This window comes from Aotus nancymaae, unplaced genomic scaffold (genome assembly GCF_030222135.1).
Source record: "Aotus nancymaae isolate 86718 unplaced genomic scaffold, 86718_ANA_hifiasm-v0.15.2.pri h1tg000016l, whole genome shotgun sequence".
NCBI classification, from domain to species: domain Eukaryota; kingdom Metazoa; phylum Chordata; class Mammalia; order Primates; family Aotidae; genus Aotus; species Aotus nancymaae.
Window position 1 is genome coordinate 1970194 of NW_026988428.1, and position 24865 is coordinate 1995058.

Below are 24865 nucleotides of genomic sequence, written 5' to 3' on the forward strand. Positions count from 1 at the left end.
GTGAAATGCTGAATGACTGCCATTTCAGTTGACACTGAGGAAGTAAAACTACCTTTCCCCTAATTCTGCTTCTCAATGGAAAATGCACCCCATCTTTTGGAGGCTAGCTAGCATTTTTGCAATGCTATCCTGGCTTTAGAAATACATTCCTGGCACCTAAAAGGTGTGTGAGAAATGTATAATAAATGACATTGCAAAAAACAATTTAGAATTATATTCTAAATAGTTAACTCTAGGCTTTGGCTCCATAGTGAAGGGAGTGCAAGTGTTGGAATCTAACAGACTTGCATAACCTCCCTGAACTTGTTTCCTCATTTGTAAAACAGGAAGATGTTGCTTTCCATACAGGTTGTAAATTATGCATAAAGCCTGGCTCATAAACTAGTCCTATGTGACTTTTCAGTCATATTTCTAAATATCATCTACTCATTTTAAGTCTCAAGGATTTATTTCAATGGTAGATATGGAGGAGAACACATCCCGTTTCAGAACTTCCCATGCCCTAAAATATGTAAATTGTTCCATACAGTACCATTTCCTGGAGTAGTTTCTATTCCCACCCGTGGTTGGTTCCCCCTAGGAGTCGCACCACCCACTGAATGGTTCAAACACTTTCCTGGTCTACTTTAAGCAACTGTGAGTCCTTCTGTCTGCACAATTATTTTTATGTGCCATGCATATTTAACTAGGAGAACAAGGAACCTACTCCACGGTTGAGGAATAGTGATGCTTGTATTCTCCTTTGGGGCTGTGTGTGGACCATCAACTCGTGTGGTTGGCATGTCTTGCTGGTGAGTCCAGAGGGGTGGCCTCAGTCCACATATGAACCAATCCACGGCTCCATCCCTGGTCCCAGATCGTAATGAAGCCTGATTATGGAACAACATCCCCCAAGTGCTGAGGGGCCCTTCTGCTTTCCTGTCGCTTGTCCCACCATCTCAAGTTTAGGTCTGTTTGTTCATTAAAACAACAAATAGACCCTGAACACCTACGACATGCTAGGACCATGCTAGATGCTGGGATGAATAGAGTTGACATGCTTTCTGCCCTCATGGAGCCTACAGTCTGGTTAGAGAGGGAGGCACAGATAAGCAAATGTGTGGCTGTAAATTCTGAAAGGAACTACGTGAGAAATAGAGTGTAGTGATAGAGAGTCGCAGGGGGCATCTGTTTAACAAGGACAGTTGCAGGAGGCCTCTCCCAGCGTAGCACCTAAGCTGAAATTTGAGTGGGAAGGAGGAGCCAGACATTTCAAGAGTGAAGGGAAGAATGCAAACACCGTTAAGTTCTTGGAGTTACATAAGTGAGCCCTTTCCTGCTGGGTGCCGTGGCTACCATGAGGATGTGGGATAGAGCCTCTGCTCAGCGTGCTTATGTTGTGATGGGCCAAGAGACACATCATCACACTCTCATGGGCCCTCGGTGGTGCTCAGAGGCTTTGCAGAACAAGGAGGAAGCACATATAATTCCTGCTCCCCAGTTAGGGGTCACTCCACCAAGTCCTTGATGGAACTCTACAGACAACTGATAGGCATTTAGGTTTGTTTTTGAAAGAGGGGTGAAAGCAGTCAAGTTGTAAACTCAGCCTTTGGAAGACAAAATTCATTATTTCCCCATACCTCAAACCCAGTTTTTCAGGTTTTGGGAAGACTGACCCCTAAAGACAGAAAACCTCAACCTGTTCCCTGAACCATAGTTGGAAAGAGGCCATTGCCAGGCAAATGGTCCTAAGACAGTATCCAGCTTCTGTCATCTTTTACACTGTTCTAGAATTCTTTAACAAGAATCTGAACATATTCTCATTTTTGATACCACCTTGTTTTTATAGAATGCTTTATATTTTTCAAAAGATTTCTCACATCTTTTTGGATCCTCATAGGGACTCTGAATGAGGAAGACAGATTTGGAGTATCGATGAAGCAGAAAGTTAACAGAAGTTAGGCTTTGGTTCCTTTGCAAAGTACTCACTCTGCACCCCCGAGCCTTCTAAATATGGAATATATTATATTCCAAATGTTCATTTTAATGGGGGAGGCAATATGATGGATGGAGGAGGAGGGGAAAGCACAGGCTTTGTGACAGAAAGATGTGTGTTTTTAATCTGGGCTCTGCCACCTTGCTAATGTGTCATCTTGAGCCACAGTTTCCCCACCTGTAAACCAGGGATAACAATATCAAACTCATAGTCTATGGGGATTAAACGAGGCAAAAAGGAAAACACCCAGCTGAGTGCCCATGTGAGGGTTCTTTGTCCTTCCTTGCCCACTTTTTCTCAACGGTCCAAGTGGCTGAACACAGCAGATGCATAGAAAGTAGTACTCCCAGAGCCTCATGTTCCCTCCCAACCCTGTTCTTCCTCCTTTCTCCTTGATTTCAGAATTTGGCAACACCATCTTCTCAAGCCTAATTTCCAGTCATCCTTAAAAAAATCCTCCCTCTATTTTAACGCCTACATCTGGTACTCACCAACCCTGTTGTTTCTGCCGCCTAGAAATGTCTCAGATCTTCTCCCTCCTCCCACTGCCATTCATTTATTCATTCAGCAACTATTCATTGAGCACCCACTACAGGTAGACACTATGCTGGACCCTGGGAATTTAGTAATGAACAAGACCTAATTACTAAGCCTTATCCTATTTGCATTATATCCCTTTCTGGACTGGGGACAGTGTCTCCCCACTGCAGTCCATTCTCAATATTGATATCAGAATTATTGTTATAAACCAACTCTGCCCTCATCCATTCCCCTTTATTTTTTCTTTTTTGAGATGGAGTCTCACTGTGTCACCCAGTTTGGAGTGCAGTGGCACAATCTCGGCTCACTGCAATCTCTGCCTCCCAGGTTCAAGTGATTCTCCTGTCTCAGCCTTCCTAGTAGCTGGGGCTACAGGCATACACCACCATGCCCAGCTAATTTTTGTATTTTTAGTAGAGACGAGGTTTCACCACGTTGGCCAGGATGGTCTCCATCTCTTGACCTCATGATCCACCCGCCTCGGCCTCCCAAAGTGCTGGGGTTGCAGGCGTGAGCAACCTTTCCCTTCTTTAAAACCTTGGTTGGTTTCCTGTCAGCTTCAACAAAACAAAAACCACTTATTTTTACTGAGCATACACTATATACTGGACATTTTCCCAAGCATTTTACATGTTTTTTCTAACTCATGTAAGTTGAAGACCAAATTCCTTTTTTTTTTTTTGAGACGGAGTTTCGCTGTTGTTACCCAGGCTGGAGTGCAATGGCGCGATCTCGGCTCACTGCAACCTCTGCCTCCTGGGTTCAAGCAATTCTCCTGCCTCAGCCTCCCGAGTAGCTGGGACTACAGGTGCACACCACCATGCCCAGCTAATTGTATTTTTAGTAGAGACAGGGTTTCACCATGTTGACCAGGATGGTCTCGATTTCTTGACCTTGTGATAGACCTGCCTCGGCCTCCCAAAGTGCTGGGATTACAGGCGTGAGCCACCGCGCCCGGCCCCCAAATTCCTTTTGAAGACTCTTAACAATCTGGCTCTGACCCACCTTCATAGCCCCCTGTCCTGCTACTCATACATGTGGTTCCCCCTTAGCAAAATTAATAAGGAGTTAAGTAAAAATTTTAAATCATAAACAGACACGTCCTGTCCTTCTGTCCTTGCACACCTCTGAGACTGCACACGGTGTCTCCTCTGCATGGAATCACCTTCCTATAGTTCTTTACTTGGAAAACTCCTACTCATCCCTGAAGCCTATCTTCTATTCCATGAAGGCATCCTGAGCTCCCCAGGCAGCGATTGCCACTCCCTACCTTTCACAGCACTCCAAACCTACTCCTTGAAAGCATCTGTCACTTCATCTTCCCCACTAGGCCCAGAGCTTCTCAAAGGAATAAGTATGTCCTGTGCATTTTTGTGCGCCCCTAACCAACCTAACTGGCCGTCACAGTCAACCCTCAATGTGTATTTGCTGAATGAATGAATGTGTACTACTGTGGGCTGCCTTGTTTGTGGCTCCCACCAGCTGCCAGTAGGGACTTAGAACTGCAGGATTGTAGCAATTCTGTCAAAGACTCAGTGACCAACTTTTACAAAACGTGCTGTGGTTCTTTAATAAGCTCTCTTCCTTTAGTGTTTTGCACATTAGGTAATAAAAGTAATAGAACTCTGCCTAGTTAAAGCATTGTTCATTTTTGCGCATAAGATTAGGTCTTGGCTGGCCTGGGTGCTGTGAAAATGGGAGCATTGGCAGGCTGGGCAAAAAGAATCGGAGAGAATTTTTTTTTTTCATCTTAAAAATTGCCTCTGTGGTCTCCATCAATTACATTGTTTGGAGAATAATGTATAAGCCTCCAAGGAAGCCTTCCGCCCAAATTTTAATCCAAGATCAGACTGAACTCTTGGAAAACCAGTATCTGCTAAAGGCACTTATAATTTCTCATATTTGATATCCAGATTATCCATCTTACAAAAAGTCTCCAATTGTGGAATATATGACAATAGATCAGGAAGTATGGCAACAAGAAGCTCTTTTACTTCCTCAGACATAATTCAACAGAGACATAAAGAACAAAAGGCTCGTTTTGAAATTGATTTTTTTTTCATTTAATGAAGATAGAGTTTTAAATAGTGTGTCATGTGGTTGTCTGTCTGTCTCTCTATTTGTGTTATTTGGAAGTCAAATAAATGTTCTGCAGGCAGGAGAATTTAATCATCAAGTTAACAGAAGTAATCAGACAAAGCCCATTTATTCTTTCGTCTTCATGATCAATTCAGATCCTCCAGCTTCCTCATAAATTGCTTGGCAGTCAGTCCAAATTAACCAAAGACATACATCTATTTGACCTTGTATATAGACAAGCAATTAGCCAGGAGGCCATTCCAAGGGATAAGTTCAAATTCAGAGTTTAAACACTCTTGAATTTAAGCCCTTTTATATTAAATGAATATCTTATAAAATCTTTCTCCCTGCAAAAATCCTCATAAATGGAGCAGTGTTACTCTTTTAAAATTAAGACAGTCTTTTTTGCCTCTACGTGACTAAAGATTTTGCACATAGCAGTGTAAATGATTTTAAAATAGAAAAAAAATGTATTTGAAAAGTTGCATTGTATTAAGTTCCTAGCTAGATGCAACATTTTTTTCTCTCAAATTCATGATTTAAAATATTCAGGTTTTGGTTTGCTCAAATGCAGTCTTTTTTTAGGAAACATAAAACAAGCCATACTTATGTAAGATTCAAGTGCTTCATAAAGCCACCATGTTAGTAATACTTGTTTTTGAAATGTTGTGTTTGGAAAGGTGGCATCTCTTTTCTCCCAGCCTCCTTAATTAGCATTCTTCATATGCAACATTTTGCTAAGAGACACTGCAGCTAAGGATGCTGCAAGGACTTTTACCTCTGCTCGTAATTTTCCCGCATGGAGCCTTCAACACATTCTGTCCATGTTCATGAAATAGAAATAACATTTTTTATAAACCTTGATGTGAGTTAAGACTAAATAGAAACAAAGAAATGCTGGGGGAAACACTTTCATCTCAAAGAATTAAAATACGGGATTTCAACATTTGAGGCATTTGGCCTGAAATAATATTAATAAATTTTTTTAAAAGTTGAGATTAGAGGAATTCTGTGGCAAACAATCACTTTTCTTATCTTGAGGGTGAACTTTGGCCTTTAAAAACTTCATGAAAAAATCACAAATCAGGTCAGGCGTGGTGGCTCATGCCAGTAATCCCACTATTTGGGGAGGCCAAGGTGGGCAGATCACTTAAAGTCAGGAGTTTGAGACCAGCCTGGCCAACATGGTGAAACCCTGTCTCTACTAAAAATACAGTAATTAATCTGAGCATGGTGGCACATGCCTGTAATTCCAGCTACTCTGGAGGCTGAGGTAGGAGAATTGCTTGAACCTGGGAGGCAGAGGTTACAGTGAGCTGAGATTGTGCCACTGTACTCCAGCCTGGGCAACAGAGCAAGACTCTGTCTCAAGAAAAAAATCACAAATCACTTGAATCTTGTGAAATTTGAAACAGGGATTTCAGGGAGATTTAATTTAAGCATGAGTGGAAAAAACTTTGATCTTATCAGTAAGTTTGAAGTAAGTGTGATAGTAACACTGTAGCATTTTCCTCCTTAATTACACATTTCATAGATATCAAGGGCCCACTATGTGAATAATATTATATTAATTAATTAATGACATGCCATACACTATCATCATTCTAGGGCAATATAAGAATAAATTAACAATTTTTATCATATGTTGTTATGCTATCCAGCTTAATTTGACAGTTTTCTTGAAATGAAAAATTAATAATTCCTCACTGTGTGTGAATGGCATATGTTGCTAATGAGTTCAGTGACAATTGGAGATTAAACTCTGTTTTCTAACAAACACTAAATCATTGTTTATTGCTTGGTTTTCATTAGAGACTTGTAAATTGTGATGAATTAGCAAGTGGAGATATTACTTTTCCATTTGATATTTCAGTATCTATTTCTTAGAAAGCATTGCTCTTTTTTTCACTTTTTCATCTTGAGCTCATAATTTCAATCAACAAATTTGTAACCAGATACAAAATAAACATGTATTAAAAATTGACCCACCATGTGATTCTTCAGTCTTGCTTCTGGGTATTTATCCAAAAGAATTTAAATCAGGATCTTGGCCAGGTGCAGTGGCTCATGCCTGTAATCCCTGCACTTTGGGAGGCCAAGGTGAGCAGATCACCTGAGGGCAGGAGTTTGAGACCAACCTGGCCAACATGGTGAAACCCCATCTCTACTAAAAATACAAAACTTAGCTGGGCATGGTGGCGCATGCCTGTAATTCCAGCTGCTCAGATGGCTGAGGCAGGAGAATCACTTGAACCCGAGAAGCAGAGGTTGCCGTGAGCCAAGATCTTGCCACTGCACTCCAGCCTGGGCAACAGAGCAAGACTCCATCTCAAAAAAAAAAAAGAAAAACAAATTGGGATCTTAATGAGATACCTGCATTCTCATGTTCATTGCAGCATTAGTCACAATGTTCAAGACAAGTAATCAATCTGTGTGTGCATCATTAGATGAATAAAAATGTGGCATATATATATATATATATATATGTATACACACACACACACAGACACACACACACTGGAATATGATTTGGCCATAAAACAGAAGGAAATCCTGCCATTTGCAAAAATATGGATGAACCTGAAGTATATTATTCTAAGTGACATAAGCCAGGCACAGAAAGCAAATACTATAAGATCTCACTTAAATGTGGAATCTAATATAAAAGCAGATAGTGGAATGGTGGTTACCAGGGGCTGGGGGCAGAAATGGAGAGGTGATGGTTAAACAACACAAAGTTTTAGTTACGCAAGATAAGTAAGTTCTAGAGATCTATACCATAGTTCCAGTAACTAGCAATACTATATTGTGTACTTAAATTTTGCCAAAAGGGGAGCTCTTATGTTAAGTATTCTTACCACACTCAAGAAAAAATGATGATAATAATAAAAAGAGCTGGAGGAAAATTTGGAGCTAATGGATATGCTTATGGTCTTGATGGTGGTGATGGTTTGATGGGTATGTACTTAGCCCCAAACTCATCAAGTTGTACACATTAACTATGTACAACTTTTTACATGTCAGTCATACTGGAATAAAGTGGTTTAAGAAAATAAAAACATAGACTTCATTTTTTTCATACAATATGCTAAGTAGATTTTTTTTTTATGGATCAGGACTAGTTTGATACTGTCATTCCAAAGTTCTGTTGAAATAATTGTTCTGTTGCTATTATTTGTTCAAAAGTAGTATTTAACTTAGCTTGAAAGAGTAGACGATGAATAGAGGTTCACTAGATAAAGAAGAGAAAAAGGAGACATTCCAGAAAGAAAGCACAGCTCGCCAGGCGCGGTGGCTCACGCCTTAATCCCAGCACTTTAGGAGGCCAAGGTGGGTGGATCATGAGGTCAAGAGATCGAGACCATCCTGGTCAACATGGTGAAACCCCATCTCTACTAAAAATACAAAAAATTAGCTGGACATGGTGGTGCGTGCCTGTAATCCCAGCTACTCAGGAGGCTGAGGCAGGAGAATTGCCTGAACCCAGGAGGCGGAGGTTGCGGTGAGCCGAGATCGCGCCATTGCACTCCAGCCTGGGTAACAAGAGCGAAACTCCGTCTCAAAAAAAAAAAAAAAAAGCACAGCTCATGTGAATGTCCACTGGCATATTCACATTTGGGCTTAAAACCTGAAGGAAGTGACCTACTTTATTGCAGAGTATGTGCTCTGGCCCTCAAAGCATCCTCTACCTCCAGAATCATCAGTTGTCTCCACATCTTTATAAAACAGTTTACAAAAGAGGTTTTCAGCTCATTCACAGCACAGGTCCACCTGGTCACTCATCATACCTGTTCCTTTCCTTGCCAGGCTGGGATGACCAGCACCATCAACAGCTAATGATTCTCTATCTCCAGCTTTGTGAATCATGGCTGGCCTAGGCAAAGAGGAGGGAGAGAAGATTACAAAGAGTTTGCACCTTCCCCTAAACAGATTCTTTTTTATAATAAAACCTTCATTAACTGGGACTTTTAGATAGCTAATGTTGTCAGCACTTGCTTTTAGTGCAAGAGACAATGACAACTACCTGCTCCTCAGATTTCCTTTATTTGAAAGAGCTAAATTTTCCAGGATACAGCTGGAGCCATTGTGCGTTCCTCAGCCACCTTTGCAGTAGCACTGTGGCCCAGTGAAAAATGGTCTTCACAGAGCATGACTCAGATGCAATGCAGTATTCTAAATATCCAGGAAAGAATTAAAGACTACCAATAAACCACCCTTAGGCAAGAAAGAAAAAAATATACGTATATGTATATATAAAAATTCTAATAAGGACTCCAACAACGGAAAAAAAAAAGTATCTTTTTAACCATAAGCTAAACTATTTAAATAATTGAATTAATTGAAGATTTTGTACATTCTATATGCATATCATTGCACTAAGGTTACTTATACCACCTCATTAAAGATAATTGAGATTTTTATCATGTAAATACGAAACATTGAACCACTAATGCAGCCCTTGAAAATTACCTTAATTTAAAAAAAAGAAAGTTTTAATTATCTGGGAATCATTACTGACTGATAGAGATTTTTAGATTGCCCTCAAATTTTCCAATGCCTTTTCCAGGCTGGACTTTCTCTTCTCACATTAAGAATTTGGAAATAATGGTGAGTGAGAGAATAAAAATTGACAGAATCATTTCTGCAGTAGGTACATGAATGGATAAACTTGAAAGGACTTAGAATAGACTGCAGAGTTCATATTATAATAATAAAGTACCGGTCGTTCATGTAAGCACACAGCCTTACATTTAATGAGTCTCTGGGGGAAAAATAACCACTTCTGAGCAGGCACTGTGCTAGCTACATCCATTAAAATTGTCTCACTTGAGACTCACAGCAACTCTGGGAGAGATGTGGCAGTGAGATAGAATGAATCCAAAGTGCATGAATTTTGGAAGTCAGAACTGGATTCAGATCCTGACTTTGTCATCACTTCGACAAGTGCCTTAAATTCCTGAACCTCAATTAATTCATTCCTCTTTTTTCCTTTTTTGTTTTTAAATTTATTATGCTTTAAGTTCTGGGGTACATGTTTAGATTGTGCCAGTTTGTTACATAAGTATACATGTGCCATGGTTGTGGTTTGCTGCATCCATTGCCCCGTCATCCACATTAGGTATTTCTCCTAATGCTATCCCTCCCCAATCACCCCACCCCTTGTTATTCCTCCCCTAGCCCCAGGCTCCAGTGTGTGATGTTCCGCTCCCTGTGTCCATGTGTTCTCATTGTTCAACACCCACTTATGAGTGAGAACGTGCGGCATTTGGTTTTCTGTTCTTGTGTCAGTTTGCTGAGAATGATGGTTTCCAGTTTCATCCATGTCCCTGAAAAGGACATGAACTCATCTGTTTTTATGGCTGCATAGTATTCCGTGGTGTATATGTGCCACATTTTCTTTATCCAGCCTATCATTGATGGGCATTTGGGTTGGTTCCAAGTATTTGCTATTGTGAACAGTGCTGCAATAGACATACATGTGCATGTGTCTTTGTAATAGAATAATTTATAATCCTTTGGGTATATACCCAGTAATGAGATTGCTGAGTCAAATGGTATTTCTATTTCTAGATCCTTGAGGAATCATCACACTGTCTTCCACAATGGTTGAATTCATTTAATTCATTTCTTAAAATATTATCAACCTTGTTAGGTTGAAATGGCAATGTAAATGAGATTATTTGTTTGGAAAAATCATTCTAAATGGGTTCATTCCCTTCCCATCAGACCCATACTTTTGCATTCTTTCTGCTAAACCCCTTCCTGTGTTTAAAAATTCAGCTATTTCTTTGAACTGTGGCACAGCCATATCTTTTCCATCTTGAACTTGCACAATTGATTTCTTTTGGATCCTTAATGTAAGGCATTATATTTATCCCTGTTAAATTGCATCCTTTTGGTGTCAGCTTGACCTTTTCAGCCCGTTGAGAGAATGTTGAATTTTACATTGGCCTATTATTATATTAAATATTTTTCATAGTTTATTTCATTGAAAAATCTGCTAAGTGTTCTTCTTATGTCTACTTTGATGCCATTAATAAAAATATTGAATAGAGCAGAATCCAGAGGCAGAGCCTGTGGCATTCAATCAGTGGTCCCCCAGCAGGTTGTGACAGAGCCATTTATCAAGGCTTTTGGCTGTAGATGCACAACCAGCTGTGAATCCACTTAACTTTTCTCTCATAGAGCCCACCCTCTTACGGATAATGAAAGACTTCATCAAATGCTTTATTGGAATTAAAGACACTATATCTATGACATTCTCCTGGTCTGTCAACCTCATGCTAATAACTCTGTCAAAAAAAGAAAGTTAATAAAGTTTGACAAAAACTGATTTTCAGTGAGGCCACTGAAGTTTGAAGAGTGGCTGATGGTGCAGGGGTTGTTGCCAGGGAAAAGGTGCATAGTTGGCTGCTGAGCTCCTTCTGGTCATGTTCCAGGGAAGGGCTCAGCCCTTCCAGTTCAAAAACTGGGCTTAATCAAAACACTGAATGAAGTTAGAATTTTATGAAACTCATTTTATACCCGGCACTGTGCTGAGTGCATTGCGTATGTCTCATTTAATCCTAACAATTACACTAAGAAGTGAGTACTATTTTTTAACTCCATCATTTTACACAGTTAGGTGATGCTGAGAGGGGTTAAATAATTGACCAAAAGGCATATATAGTAAATGCGGTACCCACACTCACACTCAGGTCACCCTGACACCAAGCCCCGCTCTTAATCACTGTGCCCTCCTAAGCAGGTTCTGTGCCTCAGTGGTGTTGGTGTAATTTGATTAAGGAGAGATCAATGTATCAAGATGTCCAGTCTGTTAATACATGATGGGAAGCATTCTCTAACTGTGACCAATTTGCTCCTCTCCCTGATCCCCCATCTTCAGCACTTCCTCTTCTCATATGGGGTACTCAGAAAACTGATTCAGTGATTGCTGCTTCCTGGTACATCTGGTATTGAAGGAAAGGGAATTTTGAGGGATGTTTTATTTGGATCAGTACAAAACCAGATAAAATAGCCCCTTGAGGCCAGGCAAGGTGGCTCACGCCTGTAATCCCAGAACTTTAGGAGGCCAAGGCAGGAGGATCACAAGGTCAAGAGATCAAGACTATCCTGGCCAACATGGTGAAACCCTGTCTCTACTAAAAATACAAAAATTAGCAGGGTTTGGTGGCACGCACCTGTAGTCCCAGCTACTCGGGAGGCTGAAGCAGGAGAATCACTTGAACTTGGGAGGTGGAAGTTGCAGTGAGCCGAGATTGTGCCATTGCACTCCAGCCTGGGGAACAGAACAAGACTTCATCTTTAAAAGAAAAAAAAAAAAAACCCTTGAGTCATCAGGGAACTTATTTAAAATTCAGTCTCTCCCCATGATGCTGCCAAAGCTAGACATTCTAATTCTCCTTTCCATAGTTTCATTGCTTGAATCTGCCCTCTGCCTTTGCTTCCCACCCCACCCTGGCACACCTTCTTTGTTTATCTGGGTTTCAGTATCACTGATTAAACTATAGTCACATTGCCAGTCTATCCCATTGACTCTTCATAGGCCAGGAAGTCATTCTGACTTCAGTCACTTTGTTTGTCCTAGTCTGTTTTGCGTTGCTATAACAGAACATCTGAGACTGGGTGATACATAAAGAAGAAAAGGTTTATTTACTTCATGGTTCTGCAGGCTAGGAAGTTCAAGAAGAATGGTGCCAGCACCTGCTCAGCTTTCTGGTGAGAATTTCTGGTGCTGTATCACAACATAGCAGAAGGTTAAAGGGGAAGCTGACGTGTGAAGAGGTAAAACCCACAGGGTGTCCTGGCTTCTTAACAACCCATTCTTGCAGGAACTAATTCATCCCTATGAGAACTAATCCAGTCTTGCCAGAGCAAGAACTCACTCACTCCTGAGAGAATGGCACCAATTTTTTCAAGAAGGATTCGCCACCCTGTGACCCAGTTACCTCCCATTAGGCGCCATCTGCCAACACTGCCACATTGGAGATCCAGTATTAACCTGAGTTTTTCTCAGGAAAAACTCAGACCATAGCACTGTCGATGTGATTACTTTGGTGCTTAGAATGCAACCTTATTCTCTGGTTCTTGAGTGTCATCTCATGATCACCACCTGTTACCCATCCAGAGAGAGCCCATGTTGGCTCCTAGTGATCACTCTTTTCAAACATCCATAAGCCATTTGTTGTAAGTATTTAGAAATCATAAACACTTTTACCAAAATGTTATTACTCGGAGGGCTAAGACCCTCAAAGATGTACCCACATAGGGAAATGAGTACTAATTTACTCTGTTGTACACTTATAACAAAGAATGTGCTACTCATCCATTAGCCTATAGCTAAGCAGTACTAGGCTCCTAGAACAAAGCTATCCTGCAGGTCACATTTTCCTTAAGACATCCTGCAGTGTATGTGTTGCTCACTCTTCCGTCCAGCTGATAAGGGGTACATTCCAAGACAACAGAGGTCCTCTTCTCGAGCAGCCTGGCTTACAGCCTTCAGGAATGGCCTTATTTATACTATACTACATACTGAATGCATTCTCTCAGCATTATTCTTTTTTAAAAAACAACTTTATTGCAATTTAATTACAGATTATGAAAATCAGCCATTTTAAGTATACAATTGGATAAATTTCAGTAAACCTGTATAGCTGTCCAACCATCAACACAATCCCGTTTTAGAACATTTTCCTCACCCCAAAAAGTTTCTTTATACTCATTGCAGTCAATCCCTGCTCCTATTCCTACTCTAAACAACCACTGATAAGCTTTCTGTACATATAGTTTTATACTTTCTAGAAACCCATGTAAAGGGAATCCTGCAATATTCTATCATCTTGTGTGTGGCTTCTTTCACTCAGCATAATGTTTTTGAGGTCTGCTGATGCTATAGCACATATCATGTAGTCCATTTCTTGGTATCATTAGGCAGTATTTTGTTGCATGAATATACCATATTTTACTTACCCATTCACCAGTGGATTGGATATTTGGATTGTTTCTAATTTTAGCTTTTATGAATAATGTTGCTTAAACATTCATGTACAAATCTTTATGTGGGCATATGTATTCATTTTCAGCTAGGAGTTGCTAGCTAGAGTTAACTGACTGGGTTATATGTTAGAAGGCTGGGTCAAAATTTGAGAAACTGGCAGTTTCCCCAAAAGTGCCTATGTGATTTACAATCCTACCAGCAAGATGAGAGTTCCAGTTCCTCTACATCCTTACCATCCTAGGTATGGTCATTCTTTTTTAATTTTAGCCATTCTTATGGGTATAGAGTGATTCCCAGCTCTACCCTATGATGTGACTGTCCAGGAGATAAGGAAGGGTATAGTGGTGTGGGGTGGGGACAGTGGAGGAAAAGGGATGATAAGAAATCTCTCACTGCTGTTATCCCTTTTTTTCCTCTTTTTGAACCTGTCCTTGGGACTCAACCTCTGCTTTCTTTATACTTCTTTTTTTTTAATCTTAACATCCTTTTTGCCTCTACACATAGCTGAAATATGGTAAACATCCAATTCTAAAGTGCAGTAGTAGCTGGCTAGGCTAAGTAAAATCTGTGGATGCATTTTTAAAACTTTAATTTAGCTAGTTTTAGGTAGATTTTTACCTCCTCCCACATAAAACCCTTTTATCAGAGCTGCTGACAGAAACAGAATTGGCTGGGTTGAATTCACTGCCTCTTTCACTATTCTGTCTGCTGATGGAGGGTGTTATATGCCATTAAAGTAGCTAAACATCAAGAAGAAGGGCAGAGCAGCAACAGAGCAGAAAAGACCATTTATATTCCAAAAATGGAGTAACCAGTCTCTCACCTAGGATTGTCTCTTGAGACTCAATTTGTCTTAGAGCTTCTTTTAAAAATATGGGTATATTCACCCATATTTGGGTATATTCATGTATGTTGCATGTTTCCATTTATTTTATATGGACATATGTTCATGAATTTTGATAGCCATAACTTCATTTATAATATTGAGAGCATCAGTCATACGATATAATTGATCATAAATTTTATGATCTCAAAAATTGAAAGGAAATAAAGTTGGAAAATACCCTCCTTAGCAGTAAATATCCTGCATGGTTAGCAAAATATAGCAAAACACCAGTCTCTCTACCTCTTAAGATGCAGAACATTTTTATGTATTCATAATACGCCAGGGAGATTTGCAGTTTTCAGATGCTATTAGCACATCTTCACATCTCCAAGAATAACTTCAGATGTGGGATATTGAACATACTTCCCATTTTCTTTTGTAACAAATTTTCCCTTCTATAATCCCAATGATCAGTTGTTGAGCAATGTAAACCAAATTTCTCCTATAAAAACCTAACTGGCTGCAAGCTTTACTTAAAAGTAACTTACAGGGAAATTAGTTGGAAACTGATTTATTGGTTTGTTTTGTGTGTTTTTTTTAATCTTCTGAAGCAATGTTTATGTGAAAATTGAAAAATTAGTACCTTCATCAAGAGCTAATTCAGAGAACTTTACTATTAAACCTAAGATTCTTATTCATTACAAAAGAAAGCCTTGTACCTCCAGAGCCCTTAAATGTTCAGAGGCTATTATACCATTAAGTTCTCTCTTTCCATGCAAAGATGATCTCATTTCCTCATAATTAGTATTTCCTGTTTAATGAGACAGACTATATTCAGAAAACACACATTCCTCCTTCCTCACTCTTTCTCACTATCCTTTGCTCTCTCTGGAGCTGTTTAACTTGGAACCTCTTTTTCCTTCCATAAGTTAGTACAGTTGTATTTCAGTGGCATCTGTCAAATAGTTATTTGCTGATTATTTAGTAGCAGTTGATTTGGAAAGTAATAGCTCAAGAAAAAGAGAATTTGGAAACTGTAGACAGCGGGATTTTTTTTTTTTTAGGTGAAATGGCAGAGGGAAAGGGAAAGAGTTACAGATGGTAGGAGGTAAGGAAATTTTACATCACCCATCCCATGCCAAGACTGTGTATAGGAATTAAGGTGCCAAAGCTCAGAAATAATAGAAGACTCTTGAGAGTAGAAAGGGGATGAAATAAGACATAGGTGTTATTTTCTTTCCTTCTTTTTTCTTGTAGAGACATCTCCCCTGCTTGGTTTGTGTCCACCTTGAAAGGGGTTCGAGTTGAGATCTTAGGGATCACCTTTGAGTTGTACTCGTGGGCTAGCCCACTGAGGGACCCTGAGATGCAGTGATACTATATCTGACTTTCCAGCGCCTATAGTCTAGTTGATCAGTCAAGAAACACACACATAAAAAGCTAGCTGTACCCACTAGGATGTATCAAGTGTCAACAGCACAGGGCAGCCCACTGATACTAAAGAAATTCAGAGAGAGAAAGGTCAATGTAATCCAAGGTGAGCAAGCAAGGCTTCAGGTGGATCTCAGTTTCATCCTTGCCAGATTGTAATGAAAACCCAGGCAGAGACACTCTGGAATATGCACAAATGTGTATACATGGAGCAAAGAAATAACAGGAGAGAAGGTTGGAGAAGTGAAAGGCATGATTCTGGATCTTAAATCTACCCAGAGATATCCATATTAGTACATTTAAATAACAAAGATAATATCCAAATTAGTATTGATAGGGTAAGAAAGTTTTGAGTTTCTGTTATACTTAAAAGAGAAATGATACCTTAGTTAGTACCTTAGTTCTGTGCTTTATAATTTCCGGAGAAGTTTCCTATTCTTTTTCATTCAATCCACAGAAACCATTTTAGGCTGGGAAGGCTGTATAGACGTATATATTTAGATGGACGGAAAATAGATAGATGGATAGATAGATAGATAGATGCATACATACACAGATATACACATATGTTCACATGGATAGATACATGGATAGATAGATACATGTACACATAGATACATGTACACATAGATAGATGGATAGATAGATGCATACATACACAAATATACACATATGTTCACATATTTTTAATATTTTTTCTACCACCTGGATTGAGAGGCCTGGAAGACTCGATATTTTTTCCTCTTTGTGGCTCACAAATTGCATAACATGGTGGTTATATGTGAAAGGCATCCAAGAAATGTTTGTTGAATAAGACTGTTATTGTCTCCTTTATATCAAAGCTCAAAGACATTAAAGATGACTTAGCTGGAAGATGAGTAAGAGAAGAACCAAATGTCATGACTTTCTGCTCCTAAGATCTTTCTGTTCACCACCCCACGCTAGACATGGATTATTGCAGTCGAAGAAATAAGAGAGAAAACGTCATGGTCAAAAATTGTATGTAAGTTTAAGTGAGGATTTCTAACATTGCAGGAAGTTGAGATGGAATTATACACAGGCACTTTTGTCTTGATGCTTTCAGGTAGAAAGTGTTTAGAAACTGTTACCGGGCAAGGGGGAAATCTTTGACAATCATTTGCAATTTTAGTTCTACAGATGAGAACAAAGCAGATCAACTTCCACCACAACTTCCATTCTTGGCATTTAGGAACACCAGAATTGCTCAGAACACTTGCAGTTGTATTAAAAGAGGCTACTCTGAAACCAAGTGAGCTCTGTAGACTTGCATAGGAGCTGTTCTCTCTAGTTGGCAAATACCTAGAAAGGAAAGGAAAAATAATCTACCCCCTAAAATGGATGGGAGTTCTAAATGCAGGATGAAACTGTTTTTCCTCCCTCCCTCAATAAAAATCTAGAAATAAAAAGGATGCAGTCTCATAGTGGTGAGAACTAGAATTGTTTGTGTGCCCAGCATTGCTCCATGTGTACTCTCTGAAGAATTCCAGCTACATGTGCTATTTCACATCTGTCAGCTAAATCTGATCTCAAAAACAGAACCAATGCAAAATATGACACTGAGGAACATTATGTGGGTTTGGGATTTTCCCAGGAGGAGTTGGTCCAGCCGGAGACAAATGGATTGAGAATTCATGCAGAACATGGAGACAGACGTTTGCTACATGACTTTTCTGTGTGACTTGTGCATTCGTGCAGTCTTCTTTGGTGTTTTCCATGTTGTATCTATGTAAACAGAGCAGTGAGAATGGAAGTTACAGGATGATAAAATTATTTAAGCATGTGGAATGTTTGCTAGCCAGAAAGAAACGCAAACCAAAATTTTCAACGATGGGGGAATGGTTAATGAATTCTGACATACTTCTCTGAAACAATGTGGTAATATGGAGTTAAAATGTCTACTCAGAGTTGTGTATGTAGAAAAGTTCTTTAGCTTTAAAGAACTGAAAAAAAGGGCAAAAACTGTACTTATGACCACCACAAAACATAATCATGGGGAAAAACAATGAAGAAATATATCTATTTCGATATAGCCTGTGGATTACTTGTTCATTTATGTTTTTCTGTATTTTATAAAGTATCTAAAATGGGAAAGCAGTATAGCTATTATAATCAAAATGTTATTTTTTTAAAAGCAGATAAACAAAAATGTTTCATTTACATCATGTTTAAATTAAATGTGATATAAATTTAAACATGTTTAATTTTATATCACATTAAATTTTAAAAGAAAAAAGTCTAAGTACATTGACTTTCAGCTTTGCTGTGACATACATTTTGATGTAAACTATTCCGTATAAGGGTCATGTCATGATATTGTCTGGCAGAATTCCCACAGCCATACCCAGGAACAGAAACAGCAGTGAGATAATATTATAGGATTGTCAATCAGCACAGTTATTCTCCTCTTGCCAGGATGCACAGTGGGGTTTCTGGAATTGTCCTGTTTAAGTGATACTGGAGAAAATTCCTGGAGGCAGCTACTACTGTGATGAATGGATTCTCACCTGTGGCAGACTTCTGTTGTTTCAACAATATTCCTTGCCTTTGACCCACATTCCTCTTATGATAATTGTGATAAAAAACCATTAAGAACACATGCAATAACTTTTTTTTTTTTTTTTTGAGACGGAATTTCACTCTTGTTACCCAAGCTGGAGTGCAGTGATGTGATGTCAGCTGACTGCAACCTCCACCTCCCAGGTTCAAGCGATTCTCCTACCTCAGCTTCCCAAGTAGCCGGGACTATAGGCGCGTGCCACCATGCCCAGCTATATAATTTTTTTGTATTTTTAGTAGAGAAGGGGTTTCACCAAGTTGGCCAGGATGGTCTCGATCTCCTGACCTCGTGATCCACCCGCCTCAGCCTCCCAAAGTGCTGGGATTACAGGTGTGAGCCACCACACCCAGCCAACTTTTATTTCTTATCTATTAGAACTCAGCAGTTGAAACCACATTCTTATGCTCATGGGTATAAAAATTTTTTCTTAATGGTGTGATAACATAGTTATTTGTGCCTAATCTCTCCAATATTGTAAGCTCTGTTCATGGACTTTCCCCTTTGAATCCTCCAAATAATTGGTAGTAGAAACTCAGTATAGTTTTTTTGAGTTGAACTCATTGCTTCAATATCTTAGAATAACTAAATCTATAATACATTGCCATTATTTTGTCTTTTACACCCATTATGTCCTTTGTACAGTTAACTTTCACCCAAGCAATAATGAAAACTCACAGAATTCTTCTCTACTACAGTAACCATTGGTCTTGGTTTTTTGTTTTTTTTTAAACTGAAGTTTTCAGACTGGTATCAGCCATGATACCTGGGGTTGCAGGAACCTCATCTTCTTACAAAGACAGTCTGCTATTAAGCTGTTCTCTTTCCCTTAATGACCATCTTTCTTTGGAATAGTTTCTCTGTTATTGTTTTGCCAGTTGGATTTCTTATTGTCAACTTGGGCATTCTGAAGCCAACTATCACTCTGTCTACCACTCCACAGTGAGCCAACTTGGATTGAATCTTGAGTGATGAGGGTTTCCTGTCCTTGGTCTATATATGTATTTCACAGGGAATACTGTGAGGTATCTGCCCTTGTCGCCTGTGGCTTTAACAGCACTATAAGCCTTATTAAAAACTGAATTCTCTTAATGTTTGTAGATGCTCAAAACCCTATATAAATGCTTTAAACGTAACTTAGAGTAAGAAGCAACATATTAAGAAGCCTCATGAGGGCATAACCAATAGTGTAGCTAAGGTCAAAAAGTATAGAGGTTAACAGCAAGAGGAAGAGTAAGGGGAGTGGTGAAGGGCGGGTTAAGAATCAGGTGCACATCCTAGCCATGTGCCTCTTAGCAGTGTGACCTTAGGCAAGTTACTTGGCATTTTATAGTATCAGATCTTGCATCTCTAAAATAGGAATGATTTTAATATATGCAATTGTGAGGATTACTGGAGATATTAATATACATGTATAACACTATGGTTTCTAGCACAACTAGAACATAAAATGATGGTATACAAAGTGTTCAATAAATGGAAGTTACCATCAGTATCTTCAGTGATGGGGGCTCATTTCTAATAAACAGGAGAGTTATCTAGGTGATCTTGATAGTACTAACTATCCAGTGTTAATTTGTTTCCTATCTATCTAGCCACCATCCATCCATCCATCCATCCATCTACCCACCCACCCATCCATCCTCCCATCCACCCACCCATCTGGGTAGCTCTGTGGAGGAGACAACAATGAAGCTTTAGTGCAAAGGAGTGAAGCTTACCTCTCATTGAAGATTAAACAATATGGATGGGAGAATAGCATATTCTTTTAAATTGGGTCTAGCCTCATAGCTAGAAATCAGCCACATTCCTACTAGGATAAGTTAGTTCAGTGAGGATTTTCCCAAAGTTAGCCACATCTGTTTATCCAAAGCACCAGTGTATTTGTTTAACATGACTGACTTTATGACAATGACCAAGTCCTTGTTCTTCCAGGCCAGGATTTCTATACACCCTCAGAGCCCATTTGCTAGAATAAGCATGCTGTGAAAGTTGCTTCTTCTATGTGTCAGGTACTATGCTGGTTATCCTCATAATTTCACTCTTCGTCTTCCCAACATTTGAAATTGTCATTAACTTCTTTACTTTATATGTGAGAAAACCTGAGATCAGAGGAGTCAGGTAACCTGCCCAAAATTGAGCTGTGGGAGAGTAAACCAAAAGCAGTAGTGGAGATCATGTCAGCCCAATTGGACCACAGTTATTTGTTATTTAGTGTCAGTTTTGTAAATAATAATAATAAAATGAATGTCTTTATTATAAAAGCATTTCAGCAGGACTCGGGGAGGGGGCAAGGTAGTACCAATGGCATGAGGTCCAGCAACCTGCTGGGGAGAAGGGTGGTGAAGATTTTATGGGTGGAATTGATATCCAACAGAAGCCTTTGGCAAAGTAATTGAGAATTAGAATAAAAGAGAATTAGAAAATATACTGTGTTTAGACTTGCAAAATATCTTTGAAAAGGTTATCATATTTTTTCTGAGATGGAGGAATTCTTTGATCTTGATGCTTAAAAAAAAGAAACAATACAAGAATATAAGGGCATTTCTATGGATTGTATAAACAATCCTGCCTGCAAGTCATCAGCAGTAGGGCCACACTTACTTAGCATATTTATAAATCACCTGAAAGGAATACATAGTGAAATTTCCAGATTTGCAAAGACCACTAAGCTCTTCCAGGTAGTGAAATGCCAAACTGGTTAATAATAATGCAGAACGCGAACACAGGGCTGTGTGAGTGGGCAGAAGGATAGCAGATGGGCTTCTGCCTGGACAACTGTAAGATAAGGAATTTAGGGAAAAATAATTCAAACCATCCCTCCTAGATTAAAGGGCTTTGAACTATTAGCTATAACAAAATTCAGGGATTTTATAGTCAGTGTATACTTCCCTAGTTATTCCTACTGCAGCTTTCTAGCCAGAAATCAGGTGTGCTTAGGAAGGACATTTCAAAAGGGTATTAAAGGCAGAAAACAGTATACTGCATAAATGTAAAGCCATGGTTCACTTATACCTGGAATATTGTGAGCCATTTTTTTTAACACACCTTAAGCAGCTGTAATAGGGTAGGAGAAAGTCCAGAGAATGTCAACTGAAATGATTTATGGAAAAGAAGATCTGCTTTATGAAAACAAACTTGCAAAGATTAGGATTCATCAGCCTGGGGTGGTGAAGGTTTATAAAATCATAGGGATATGGTACATGGGGACATTCACCTTGGCTAACATTTACCCTCCCCATCATCAACAGGCATGGGTCAGAGGGTGGCTGTAAAAGGAATAGGGCATAGTATGAGTGTAAAATCTGTATCTGTTTAGGCCAAAAGGCCAATAAGCTAACTGACAAATGGGTAAATAAAAAGTCAAGGTAGATGAAATATACACAGACATAAAAAAGAATGAAATTATGTCCTTTGCAGCAATATGGATACAGCTGAAGGCCATTACCCTTAAGTTAATTAATGCAGAAACAGAAAACCAAATATTGCACATTCTCACTTATAAGTGCAAGCTAAACATTGAGTACTCATTGGCATAAAGATGGCAACAGCAAACACTGGGGACTACTAAAGAGGGGAGGGAGGAAGGGGACAAGGGCTGAAAAACTACCTATTGGGTACTATGCATACTACCTGGTGATGGGATCATTCATACCCTAGACCTTAGCATCACGCAGTGTACCCATGCAACAAACCTGCACATACACCACCTTCATCTAAAATAAAAGTCAAAATAATTTTTTAAGAAAAATTCAAGGTAGCATGCCATGCGTTTGGAATGCATGCCAAAGAAATGCTCACCCCACCTTCTATTTTAAAACTTGAAAAGAGAAGAAAAAAATTTACACATGGGGTAACGACTTTGGAAACTAGTTACCCAACAAGATTATTGTATCTTGGGACTACACATAGGCAGGGAAGAGGTAAACACATTTTTATAAATGGATAAATATACAATAGATTGTTTTAAGAAGTCAGTAATATTTGGAGATATCCCCACATTTTGTGCTGTATAGTTTGGAGTAAAAGATGCTTTGGAATCGGACCAATCTGATTCAAATCCCAGAGCCACCACATGCTGGCTCTTGGGTAAGTGACTTAACCACTCCAAACCACAGTTTCTTCATCTGTCAAGTGAGAACTCCTTTCAGATAGAGAAGTTGGTAAGATTGAAAAGAGTGTGGCCTAGGTAAAGCACCAGGAATGGGGCTGAGGATTGAGGATCTGCAATTCTCATTTCCCTTTGAGAGCTCTTCTGACACATGCCATTTGCAGTATGGTCAGATTCAAAATACCATCCTGGGGAGGCTCTGAGTCCACCCCAACAGGCAATGCTTCTGTCTAGCCGTATCCTTACACAAAATAACTCTAATTTTGCAACTGTCATCTCTATTACCATTCATTCTTTCATATTCATTAATCCCTTATTTTTTCAGTCATCCTTTTGGGAAATAATAGTGATCAACATATGCTAGTGCCCTGCTCCCAGGGAGCTTACCTGGAGAGGGTAGAACAAAACACAAACACTAAGCCTGTAAAGAAAGTGCTTTCAGAGCATGATAAAATGAGGATCATCATGGAGAGCATGCCAGAGATTGAAGGCACGGAACCTTCAATAAGGAGGTGGGGGAAGACCTTTCTGAGGAGACAGCACTAGAACAGTGTCCAGAACCACGAGAAGTCACTGGTTATTTGAAAATCTCAGAGGGGAGAAGGAAAATTCCAGGCCAGTAGCTGATCGGGGTAGAGGCCCCAAGACAAGAATGAATGTCAAGCTTCCAAGACCCAGAGGAGGCTGACATGACTGCGTGTCCTGGATGGAGGGAAAGAGAGGGAAGCCTATCCCCATTACCCCAAAGCCAAGTCTGGACTGAGATTTTATCCTGCGAGATTTTGGCTGCTTATGAGGAGAGCGGGAGTCTATTTTGGCAAGGTCTTGGGGCTGCTGCATTGGGAGTGGGACTGTCAGGCAGCATGAGTGGAAGGAGAACCGTCCTGCCTTCTCTTTCTGCCCCCGCTACTTAGCCACTCCAGGCTTTCCAGAAGCTACTGCCATCTTTGTGGACTTCAGCAGTCATACTGATGTCACCCCACATCTCATGGTTCAGGGGTAACTTTGCACAAATCTGTTTTTACCCCACATGTTTTAGGACATATAAAAATTATTTCTTCTCCAGTGAAATATTTAACCCAAATATATGTTGTTTCAGGTTTTAAAAATCAATTTGATTGGCCACAGGAAACGCATTTTGGCATCTCTGGGAGACAGGCTGCACGACGATCCCCCGCAGAAGCCCCCTCGGTCCATCACCCTCAGGGTAAGTGCCAAGCACATTCATTTGGTTCTCTGCCCTTATCTTAAGCATTATTTGTTTGAGACCAGCCTAGACAACATGGTGAAATCCCGTCTCCACTAAAAACAGAAAAAATTAGCCAGGTGTGGTTATGCCCGTCTGTAGTCTCAGCTACTCCGGAGGCTGAGACATGAAAATCGCTTGACCCTGGGAGGCGGAGGGTTGCAGTGAGCAGAGATCACGCCACTGCACTCCAGCCTGAGCAACAGAGTAAGAAAAAGAATTATTTTGTGTGGTTTTATAGGTTTTATAAACATACACTTTATACAACTGAAGCAATGGATCAGGAAGTGCAGGCTATTTTCTGTGTAGTTTACCTTATCTGTGTAAAAAACAATCTCCCTTTTGATTATGTTTGACACAATCAAAACAAGATTTGTTTTTCTAGATTGGTAAAGTATATATTTTGAGATTTAGATATCCATCTATAATGGAATTCACCACCTTTAAAGAACCATTCCCTCACCTCCCATCCCACACCCCATCTACACCAGGAGAGCGGAAATGAGTTTTCTGTCAGACTCCTCAAACCCACAGAAAGAAAATCGATCAAGGACCACAGTTAAGTAAAGATCAATTTAAAATTAACCTTAGGGTCTTCTGTTTTTCAAGAAGCAAAATTTGTCCAGCTTTACTCACTTCAAAACTTCAGAATAGAGAATCTAAAACCTTACTTAATAAATGTTATTTGTTTACTTCAACTACACTTTAGAATTATGAGGTAGGAAACTAGAGAGAACCTGTAGAAGGGAGAGAGAAATGAAGTGGAAGTGAAGGAAGGGAGGGAGGAAAGGGCAGAGAGAAAGTGAGAGATGATTTCTAGGCAAAATGGCAGCCGCAAGCAGTGGCCAGCAGTCACCGGGGTTCATGAGTCCTGTAAGAACTTTTCTAAAATGCATCAAAAAGCTCAGATCTCTCTGAAAGCTGCGGGTTACCCACCCTGCTCTCTTTATTTTGTCCTGCATTTGATTGCTTCTGATTTCCCCTCTGAAGGGATGAACGCAAGCACAGTGCCCGAACATAACCGTCGTGAGGAATGCAGTGGCCTGCCTCCTATCAGTAAACTTCAGCAAACAGCATAGCCACT

At 39.7% G+C, this 24865-nt stretch overlaps 1 protein-coding gene across 25 annotated transcripts in view; it reads left to right on the forward strand.

Annotated features, from left to right (window-relative positions):
• The window catches only part of ANKS1B (ankyrin repeat and sterile alpha motif domain containing 1B), a 1270775-nt gene that overhangs the window by 1141709 nt on the left and 104201 nt on the right, over window positions 1–24865 (forward strand). For all 25 annotated transcript variants that reach the window (XM_012469266.3, XM_012469273.3, XM_012469264.3 and 22 more), the window contains one exon: window positions 23635–23742. In XM_012469266.3, coding sequence (XP_012324689.1) covers window positions 23635–23742 — 108 coding nt within the window. The remainder of the gene's footprint in view (window positions 1–23634; window positions 23743–24865) is intronic.